Consider the following 11631-nt stretch of genomic DNA (forward strand, 5'->3'; position numbering starts at 1 on the left):
GCATGGGTATGATCTTGTAGGATAATCAACTTAGGACTTACCTTTCCCAATTCTCATATGTGTTTAAGTTCTCTAAACTTCCTTTTCTTTACATATACATGTGTAAGCAGTCCAAACCTCTTTACCTTCATTATCTGAACTTCCTTGATTATATATGCATTTAGATGGGGAAAGCTACTTCATTTGCAAATGCTTGCTTACTTGTTAATTGAATAATTCATATAGTTTAAGTTCGGCCAGGACCCACCGTTGTGGACCGCGAGGGGTGCCTAACACTTTTCCCTCAAGGTTATTTCGAGCCCTAACCCTAATCTCTGGTAATGCAAACTAGTTACACGAGTTAATTACTCTAGGTGCCCTAACTCACCATAATCCGTTAGGTGGCGACTCTTCAAAATACCCAATTCCCAAAAGGAAACGAGTTATTCCTCCATGAATGCCGAAACCCGGACTCCGCGAGGAAAAAGGGGGCACGACATCCGTCAATATATATCGAGGAATGCTAAAGCGATAGATAATATTGACTCGGATGAAGTTAGCCACATTTTCCTTCTTTACTTCCTTAAGAGAAACAGTTTCAGCCCACTTCGAGAAGTAATCAGTTGCGGCCAAAATGAATAGATGTCTACCAGAATACTTTGGTAATGGACTAACAACATCCAAACCCCAAGCATCAAATGGCCAAGAAGCAACAGTTGGGTGTAATACTTCAGGTGGTTGATGTATGAAGTTAACATGGAATTGGCAAGCTTTGCACCTTCTAGCATAATCTAAACAATCTTCCGCCATGGTTGGCCAATAATACCCCATTCTTTTTATGTGGAAATGAGGTTTTGGCCCATATTGATGTGCACCACATACTCTAAAGTGTGCTTCTTGCAGGGCGTGTAGGGATTCATCAGTCCCCAAACAACGTAATAGCACTCTATCAAATGATCGTCTGTAGAGTGTATTCTTGCAATAATGAAAACTAGGGGCTCTCCTTCGGATTTATATCTTACTTCGAGGATTTTAAGGCAATATCCCATAACAAAGATAATCGATTAATAGTTGTTGCCAATCTTTAATTTCAACCTCAAGAATGGAAGCAAGATGCTCAACTTCGCTTTCTTCTTCCTCGTAGTCATTTTGTGGAGGAATTACCCATCTTTGGCAAACAACGACTTGTGTCTGGTCAGTAAACGATAATGTACAAGCTAAGGCTGCTAATGCATCAGCTCTCTTATATTCCTTTCTCGGCACGTGTTGAATAGTTACCTCTCCAAGCCAACTTACCAATCTTTGAGTATATTTTAAATATGGCACCGATTCTGGCTTCTTGACCTCATAGCTATCCAAAATCTGATTGATCACTAACTTGGAGTCTCCAAAAACTTGTAGTTGCAATTGTTTGATATCAACAGCCATTTCAAGCCCAAGTATGAGCGCGTGATATTCAGCAACATTGTTGATACCCAATTTTTCCCTCATATATTTTTAAATATGCATAAATACTTTCAAAATATTGGACATGCATTTACAAACATGCACAAGTATTTTTACAATTTTTCTATAATTTTTAAAGGCCTTAAATCAATTTATTTCTATATTTTTTTAATTATATAAATATTCAGTAATTATCCCTCATATTAATTTATGATGATTTAATCATCTAAATTCATCATTCATGCTCATAAAAGTTCTCAAATATCTTATTTGTATTTTTACAATTACATTTGAATTTTTAAGAATATAATTGCATATTTTGCAAAAATAGCCCATACATATGCATAACTATATTATCTACACAAAAAATAACTTTTTATATTTTTATAATATTAAGTAATTATTTTAAATCATCTTAATGCATAAAAATCATTTTTATCACTTAATTAACTATTTTTACAAATTATTTTATTAATAAATTGGACATTAAACAAATAGTCCCTTTAATTATATTTAAATTCGGACCCCCAAGCCCAATTCCAATTCAAACCCCATCCCACTTAAACCTAACCCAAACCATAACCCCATCCCACAAACCCTACCCATTCTCCAAAGACCGCCACCCTTGAATCCCTTTTCTTCTCCGTTCTCTCTAAAACTATCCCTAACCTTAGTGTCTTCACCCCAAAATCTCCCAAACCCCTTCAATCCCCGACCAGATATGGGGTTATTTGGAGTTTTACTACCCTATGTAACCTATTACATCTACTGGTTGTTCGATTCTTGGTGTTTTCTTAGGGAATCTCGAAGAGATTTGACTCAAAGTCGACTTAGGCTCTTCATTTCCTTATGAACTCGCCTGTTGTTCATCAATGTTTGTGAGTATTGTTGCCTTTGTGGCTATGGCTGGATTTTTCCTCACCTCGTCCCCTTTCTCAAAACCCTCATCTCTTGCACTTTAAATCTGTTCAGATCCTTGTAGATCTGAAACGGTTTTGAGTTTATACGGAAGTTTTCTTTTAAAATCTCTTGTTCTCCTATCATTGACTGATTTTAATGTTCCTCCAAACTAGGGTTTCACTTTGTCTATTTCTGTGAAACTTTTCTAAAAAATTCCTATGTGTCTGATTATTTTTTTCCACTAATTCTTTCATGACTGTGTTCCAGTTTTTTGTTTGTTTGATTATTCCATTGCTCGCTTCAATATTTGCCCCTTATTCTTGAGTAATTGATTGACCACCTAAACTATCTAGGGTTTGAAATTTGCTTTGTTTACTGAGGTAATTACTTCCTGTAATGTTGTCTACCTTCCTTATTTTGGGATTCCTAATTGGCGCTACTTTCCTTAATTGTTCCTATTAAGCTTAATTTATGGTTTGATTGTCTTACCAACCCCAGATTGGTCTCTAATTTACTGGTGTTACCTTATTTGTATGCCTAATTGCCCGATTACTTGCCGGATTTTTGGTGTTCTAACTCTAATTGGCTATCAGACCTATTACTTACCCTATTTAAACCTCAATTCTGTGTTAATTTTGGACATAACCCCATGATTTTTGCCTATTAATTGGCCATGTCAAGCCTAATTAATTGACTCATTGTTCTCTTTGACTTATTGGTAAACTTTTAAACTACTTTACCTTATTTACTTTACTTTTCTCAATGTCATATAAATCTCACTCTTTTTTTAACAGACACGCACACAGACATAGAAGGACACACAAGAGTTCTTGCTTTTATCCTTCATCACAATCTTCCTACTCTTTGTTTGTTGCACTGTCTAGCCTGCTGAAAGACAAGGCTAGACCTTTGGACCATGTTTGCTTCACCCTTATATTGCTATCTCTTAACTGGTATGCCTCTACTTCTGTTATCAATTCAAACTTCTATGTGATCAAACCTATGTTTTCCTGCTTTCAGCATATTTACTTCTGTTTAATTAAACCTATGTGTTTCGTGTAATCAACATGTCTACTTCTGTTTAATTAAACCTATGTGTTTCCTGCTTTCAGCATGTTTACTTCTGTTTTAACTAGACTTATGTGCTTCCTGCTTTCAGCATGTCTACATGTTTGCTTATATGTAAATTAGACCTACGTCTACTTATTTCTCAACTAGCATGTTCTTTTTGTCATTTTTAAGTATTCACCCCTAACAGACTTCTGATTAATGATTCCCATGCTCCCAACCCCTGCTGCCCTTTCATATATGAATGTCTGATTGGTAATCTGATCCCAGCATGCCATTTGTTTGCTTAATACCTATCCATATACCCACCTAGTAACAACTAGTAAACTAAGTTGAATCTGGACAATGTGAAACTTTGTTTGAAGTGATTGTGATCATGTTGTTGTCTACTGTTTGATTGCTGGAATCTCTTTTTGAATCCCAAGTGTTGCAATAAATCTGTCTATTCCTATTTACCCTAGAAAATCTAAACTATTTTCAACTCCTACTCTTAGAACATCTAGGGTCCTGCCTCTCCAGTGTGAGCACTACCTAGGAGTCCATGAGACTCCTCTGAACTTTGACACACTGGGGCAGGCTCACCAAAACTTGCTCACAAAAATATTTATTTAAAAGTTTTTTGGTGTTAGCATTGTCCGGGATCCCTGAGGCCCTTGGGAACTTTGACACACTAGAAGATCATTGGGTGCACTATGAGAATATTGGCATGTTCAGACTTGGTTGAAGGCCTGGCTTCCAGGATTACTTTTGGGCCTATCGAGGCTCCCTATAGTATAGAAGTTCCATTCTGTAATTCATTTATATTTGGTTTGTAATAATATTTCCTTGTAAAATTGATATTGGGGTTATTAGTGAAAATGGGAGGGATTCTTATATATATTTTGTTGGGGAACGAGTAGAAATCATGCCTATAGGTTGCTGCAATGTTTGTTTACTTATGTGCATTAGAAACTATGCCTATAAGACTCATCTAATTCGTTGAATCCTGAATTTTCATCATTAGAAAACCTGCTTCTAAGTCGTTACTCAATTTTGCATCAATAATCATGTCTTCAAACCTTCACGTGTGCATTAGCAGTCATGTTTCTAGGAATTTCGTTGTTAATGTCCGCTTGGCAATTGATTGATGTTTTACTCGCCTAGAAACCATGCCTACAAGGTTTAAAACCAATCTTTGTATTTAGATACCATGCAAATAAGGTTTAAATTAGTTTTTGTATTTATATACCATGCAAATAAGGTTTAACTGAGTTTCTGCATTTAGATACCATACCTATAAGGTTTAAATCAGTTCTTGCATTTAGATACCATGCCTATAAGGTTTAAATCAGTTTCTACATTTAGATACCATGTCTATAAGGTTTAAATCAGTTTCTATAATTAGATACCATGTCTATAAGTTTTAAAATCAGTTTCTGCACTTAGAACTCATGCCTAAAGGATTTTAACGTGTTTCAGCACTTAGAAATCATGCCTACAGGGTTTAAAATAAAATCAGCCGCTAAAATCTGTAATCAATTTACAACTTAGGCACCTGGTTTATAAAAATCCTGTTTGTTTATCATTTAGTCAATCTTGTAGGCTGCTTGAGTTCTGGGTTTAAAATGTGTTTACCGTGAAAATGATAATAACAATTAAATTTGTTGATGAGACTCTAAAAATACATGATCTATTTTTTATGCTAGTTTGTCAAGCAGTTGATGCTAAGTATATGAGATTTAGAGACAAAATAAAGTTAAGGGGGAGCTATAACCAAACCAATAGGCTAGTTACTGGGGACCTCGGGCTTGTTGATTCTGGGCCTCGAGGTCGATTTCGGGGCTCGACCACGAGCTATTGAGGATAATTGGGGTAGGACTAATAGCTACGCTAAGATCAATAGAGGCTCTTTATGGCCAATGATAGGCAATAAATAATGAGTAAATATGACGACAATAAATGAAAGCAATAATATCAAGCGAGTGTATGGAGAGCAAAGAGAATGTTCTTCTATATTTCTTTTGGAACAGATGGAGCAACAACCCGTTACAAAGTGTCAATGATCCCCTTTATATAGGAGGGAAAATTCAACATAGTACAAAAGCATTAATTACAAAAGTGGGGGATGGGACAACTAGATGACACCTAGCTCTGCCAGTATTAGTTGCATGCCTAGGGAGCTCTCCATTACCATCATTACCGCGACCAACATTGTCATTAGGATGGGCGCCAACAAACCTCGAGGGAGGGAGATCGACCACAGCCTTATAGCCTCGAGGTCTCGAGGTGATCCCCTGAAATGCCTTAATGACGAATAATTGGACCCTCTGATTTCGCCGTGTATAGATAGTCTCCGCGTTTCCTAGAACGAAGTGATATGAAATGATTTTGAGCCTCCATTCCGAGGACATCATTACCGTGACATGAGCCTGTCAGAGCATTAAATGCTATGTCCCAAAAAACCGTGCAAGGGTCGCCGACAAACGCGACTATCAAGAGATTCACGAATCGCTATTGGCTCGTCCCTTCCACTGCCCATGTGGTTCCTATAAATATACCAACCTTTTGATAATCCTTATTTTCCCAACATCTTCAAATTTGCGAATCCAGACCCATCTCCTTTTACATTCTTCCTTTTCACTTTCTTAAAGAAAATTTTACCGTCGTAATGGCCAGAACTTCCAGGACGGTTCCTCGGTGGAACGAAGTCTCCTCTTCATCTCGGTCGTCTAAGAAGAAAACGAAGGTGATATCCACTCTAGGACAATGTACCCCCCCCCCGATTTTGACATGTCAAAAGATTATACAATCGATACAACCCCCTGCTACACCGGGCCGATGCGAACACGTGTCCCGGTATATCACTGTCGTGACCGATACGAGGACGGTAAAAAAGGACTGCTGATGGAAGAAGGCGGTGGAGGTGGAGATTCCTGGCCCTGATGAGAACATAACGGATCATGTGTATACTTATCCTTTTACTTTGAGTCCAGCTGAGCCTTCTGGATCCCCTCCCCTGGAGATAGATTCATTCTCGATTTTTGCAAAAAATATTAGGTGACGCTCGTGCAAATCTATCCCTCTTTTTGGAGGATAGTCTTGATGTTCCATTATTTCATTGATAAGGCTGGGGACGAGACCTTTACCCTGAATCATTTGATCAGGATGTACAGCCCCTGATTCTATCGAGGCTTGATTAGGCTTCGTCATCGATCCAAGAAATCATTTTTCTCGAGCATCGACGAGGAGAAAGATCAGGGATGGATGATTAGGTTTGTCTGGGTTAGAACCTCGGACATCATTCCGGTCGAAAGGATGCCTTTCCCGAAGAGGTGGAACATGCAGCGTGAGTATTTTTTCCTTCGGACATGTTTTGAGTTCCTCTTTCCTTTCTTCCAAAAAGATAACCTCTTTTTGTTTTCTGTAGCTGCCGCTTGGTATCCTGAAGCGGTCTCGGATTTATCGGGGTGGATTGAGAGGTTGGACAAAAAGTTTCCATATCTTGCCCGATCTTGGACCGACCAGGCCAAGACGCGATGGGTGGCCAAGAATCATGGTAAAGCTTCTGTTGCCACCTATGTCTCAACCCTATGTTCTTTTTATACCTCCTTGTGCTGACAAGTTGTGGCTGTCATGCTCGTGCATGCATTGGCGAGAACATGCTGATGAGACCACACCCTGGAGGCGGGACGAAGGTTTCGGAGCCTGCTGAGGGAAATAAAAGGAAAGGCAAGGAGGCTACCGACCTCCTACGGTGAAGAAACCTAAGCCGCATAAGCCTAAAACCGCCATTGGGACCTCAACTTCTATTTTCGAGGCAAGCCTCGGTAGTGATGACGAAAACGGTGATGAGAATGGGTACCGCTTGGAGGAAAGGCCGAGGCCGGTCGTGAAAGCCCCACAGATACCTTGACCAAAGGTTGCCGAATCGGGGACGGCTGACTTAGGTCGGCCCCATGGACCGAAGGTAATCGATGAGGGAGTCAGTATGGCCTCGGATCCCATGACCGGGTTCGGCACAGTTTCCGTTGGGGGGACCGTTGCTGCCGGTCCCAAAGGTTTGGATCCCATTTCTCATCAGGGGAGCTAAGGGATGCTCAAGATGCGAACCCTCATTAAAAGGTCGCATCGAGCAAGCGGGTAAGAGCTATTGTCGCCAGCCTAATAAGTCTTAGTGCCACACACACTAAAAGGTCGCATCGACCAAAAGCGTAAGAGCCACTGTCGCCAGCTTGAAATCTAAAAACTTGAGGGTCAAAATGAGCTCGAGTCGTAACCCGATTCGAAGACCGAACCCAAAATAGTTAACTATAAATGCCTAAGGGCAAAGTGTAAGAGCCATTGTTTCCAGCCTAATGAGCGTCAGGGCCGCACACATAAAAGGTCACTTCGCCCCAAGGCATAAGAGCCACTGTCGCAAGCCCACACAAATTTGAAAACTTGAGGGCTGATTGAGCTTGAGTCGGAACTCGATTCGGAGACTGAACCCAAAACAGTTAACTATATATGCCTAAGGGAAAAGCGTAAGAGCCATTATCGCCAGCTTACATTAAAAGGCCACTTAGGCCCAAGGCGTAAGAGCCATAATCGCCAGCCTGCGCAAACATAAAATCATGAGGGTAAAATGAGCTCGAGTCAAAACCCGACTGGGAGACTAAATGCAAAACGGTTGAACAAAAGCATGAGAGCTCAAATGCCAGCTTATACTAAATGTTGCATCGACCAGGCACGTAAGAGCTCCCCGGGCCAGCCTAATGAGCCCCAGGGCCGTATCATCGAATCTAAAGACTCATATTAACTCAAGAGATCAGATTGATCTGGCTAAAATCTTGGCAAACAGAAACCCAGAAGATACAAAATCGTGAGGTTCCCCTCTTATACATACAAATAATAAAATACAAGCTCTGTTTACAACATACTGTGAAAGCTATATACACAATAACAAGAAGAAAGAAAACGTCCCCATTGGGGACTATGGCCCAACGGCCTTGTCCTCACCATCTTCGGCATCAGACAGAATGAACTTGGCATCATACTCCTCCGACTTGGCTTGCTCTATCTCTTCCAAGAGATCGAAACCCCTGTCGTGAACTTCCTTGAGAGTTTCCCTCCGAGATTTTCACTTTGCGTACTCTTTACTGATGCTCGCTCGACCAATAGTTCTCCTTAGCTCAGCTCTAGCGGTGGTAACACTCCTCAAATAGGTCGTCGCTCTTTGGTCAGCCGTAGTGCTACTCATCACAGCCTCGGCCTGGGTATTCACCACCTCGACCTTCATCTTCGAAAGCTCAGACTCAAGCCTTGAGATCAAGTTTGCCCACGCAGAATCACTCGCATAAGCAGTCCAGATTTGCATCTCCAGGGTGGAAACATTAGCCAAAATACTCTCCCTGGCCGCAACTTGGGAATCTACATGGGCTTGCAGCTTGTCTAGCTCACGTTTGACCCTGCTAACTTCACCCCAAAGTCGCTCCAGCTCCTTTGTTCTTCTCTCTAACTGAAATATCGAAACGTTAACCTCTGAAGATTAAAGAAGAGGCATACGTCAACATGAAATACAAGATACCTATCTCTTGAGGCATCTCTCGTGGCTTCAGCTTCGATCCGCCTCGCACCGCAGGGGTACCAACTAGCTTTCTTTTTTCACACAAAGAAGCTTAAGGGATTCTCCCTATCCAAAGTTCTCTACAACCAAGACTCGTAATGAAGTAGCTCGTATTTGAGCATGTCAAAGGCCTGTGAAAGGAAATTCAATGAGAAAGGAAAAGTGTGAAGACGGAATATTCCCATGCCGGCTACCAAGCTTACCATAAAGCCGAGCCGCTGAGCCTCACCGAAAGTCGAGCAAATGTTCAATGGCTTAGTATCCCCCGAAGTTCCACTAGTAGAAACGGGGAATGTTCTTTCAAGAACGGAAGTCCCCAAAATCGAATGATCGGTCTTATCGCCTCTCTTGATTCGCTGAGAAGGACTCGCCCCGCTGCGAGCCTCCTCACACCCCAAAACTCTTTTCGTTTATCATCGACCCTCGACCCCGAGGTTGGCAGTCTCTTATCCTCTCCTAGAGAGCACAGTCTCACTTTAGAAAAATCCCTGGCACCTGCTGCGGCTAAGTTAGTATGTTGAAAAGAAAAACACCATTTTAGGGAAATAAGCCACCAGGAACTTACCATGATGCTTTGCCTCCCACATCCCTTTGGACAGGTGTCTCCACCTGCGCCTATCATAAGTCAAGCAGGCTGCTAGCTTACGAGACCACTTGGCCAAATCAGGGACCTCGTTCGGTAACCAGGGAGTCGCTACAGAAACAAAATAGAAAAAGTCATTACGGAGCCCGCCTCCAGTCAAAACGATGAAAAAACAAGTGCGACATTTACGTGTAGAGTTCCATTTCTCAGGAAAGGGTAGAAATTTTCCAGGAATGATATCTATTGTTCGAGATCGAATGAACCGGTTCATCTATCCACGATCCTCGTCCTCTATGCTATTAGCGACAGGAGCCTGGGTCGATCGATGCTACAAAATAATCAAACCACGATAGCGCAGTGGCCGAAATAACCTCACAAGCTGACTGAGGGTAAACTCAATCCCGACCTTGTCGGTGAAATATCTTATTGTCTGCACTATCTTCCAAAGGAATGGGTGAGCCTGCGCCAAGGTAACCCGATATCTCCGACAGAACTCAAGTACGACCCGGTCGGGGGACCCGATGCAAATGTATGCGTGTACACACTCAAAAACCCCTCGACATAGGTCATGATGCCCTCCTCAGAGGAAGGTACTTGTAATACCACACCTTCTCCCCATCCGCAATCTTTTTTGATCATCTCAAGGTCTTCCTCTCCTACTGATGAGATGAACCTCGATGCATTCTCCCGATGTCCTGGAACAATAGGGGGTGTCCCCAACGTAATGTCTTTTCTCAATGAAAGGATGTCGAAGTATCAGTCTTGGCTATGGTAAAATAAGAAGGGGAGAAATGAGTTTGAGCAAAGATTTTGAGTTAGAACAATGGGAGAATTAGCACAGAGCTCCAGGTCCTGTGGTTACTCAAAGCAGCGGAATCTCCACTTGAGAGGCAAATGAATGAATATATAGGGGCAAGGTAGTGGCTGCTCGCCTACCCAGAGGGCCAATTAATTCTGGCCACGTTAACATTACCCCTTTTCTAGGGAAATGTACTGACAGGACCACCCCGGGGTCCCTTCACCAGATTGCTTGAATGCTACTATCCCATAAAATTCGAGAAGTAGCAAGGCCTCGAGGGATCCTCGCTATCGCTAGCACCGGCTCTAGAGAAGCTGCCGATCTAACTTCAGGACAGGACCCGATTTAGGGGTCCCGGTCGCTTCGAATATGATTTTCGAAGAGATAATGCCAGAAGTCGAAGGTTACCTCCGCGAGCAGCAAGGTAAAAGGAGCGAAAAGATAGAGAGAAGAAAAACCCTTTTTGCATTTGCCAAAAATATATTTACAAGGGGCATATTTACAAGACTCACTCCCCCGGGAGTACATGCACAAAAAGAGAAAGGGAAAAAAGCAAAAGTGACACAAGGCCTACTCCTCATCGCCACTAACCTCCTAACCACCTCCATGATCCTCATCTGGGACAATCAAAAATGCCAACTTCCTCTCCAGCTCCCGGGCCTCCTCGATTCCAACTGACAGATCGACGCCTCCGGCCTCGATCTCCTCCAAAGTCTTCCTCCTCACCTCCGCCCTATCATGTTCGATGGCCTGAGCCAGTTTCTACTCGGCCTTTATCGATACATCACGGGCTATTTGATTCGCCGTGGCTATGTCCTTCAGATAAGTTGCAATATCTCCTTCAATCTGGGACGTGGTCGCAACCAATGCAGCGATCTCCTTCCGAACATCCTTGAGGAGGCCATGGGTCGATGCCAACTTCGAGGTCACTACCTCATTTTGTTTCCTCAGTTCGAGGTTCTCCACATTCAGTCGCCCAATCCGTGAGTCATTTTGCTCGGTCTGCAAGAGGAAAAATAAACCAGTCAGTGTCAAATTATGGGAGCGAAAGAAAGGCTCAAGCGTAACAAAATACCTGTTTGGCAAGGGCAGCCTTTTCTCGGATTGCTCCCTCCAAAGTAGCCCAGAGCTTATATGGCTCTTTCTCCTTCCAGGCAGAACGAGTCTCCGACTCTCGCAGTCTCGAGGACAACTTCTCAAGCTCCTTCTCACAGCACGAAAGCTCTTCATTAAGCCTGAAGAGGGCATGATCATACATCTCCTTGCTCTACA

General features: G+C 42.2%; 1 protein-coding gene across 1 annotated transcript; it reads right to left on the bottom strand.

Moving 5' to 3' along the window:
* Nucleotides 1-363: 363 nt before the first annotated feature.
* Nucleotides 364-789, bottom strand: LOC138889878 (uncharacterized). Its single transcript, XM_070173217.1, has one exon. It carries the CDS (start codon nt 787-789, stop codon nt 364-366), a length of 426 nt encoding a protein of 141 aa, XP_070029318.1.
* Between the last annotated feature and the right edge of the window lie 10842 nt (nt 790-11631).

The sequence above is a fragment of the Nicotiana sylvestris genome, chromosome 4 (assembly GCF_000393655.2).
Source record: "Nicotiana sylvestris chromosome 4, ASM39365v2, whole genome shotgun sequence".
Taxonomy (NCBI): Eukaryota; Viridiplantae; Streptophyta; class Magnoliopsida; order Solanales; family Solanaceae; genus Nicotiana; species Nicotiana sylvestris.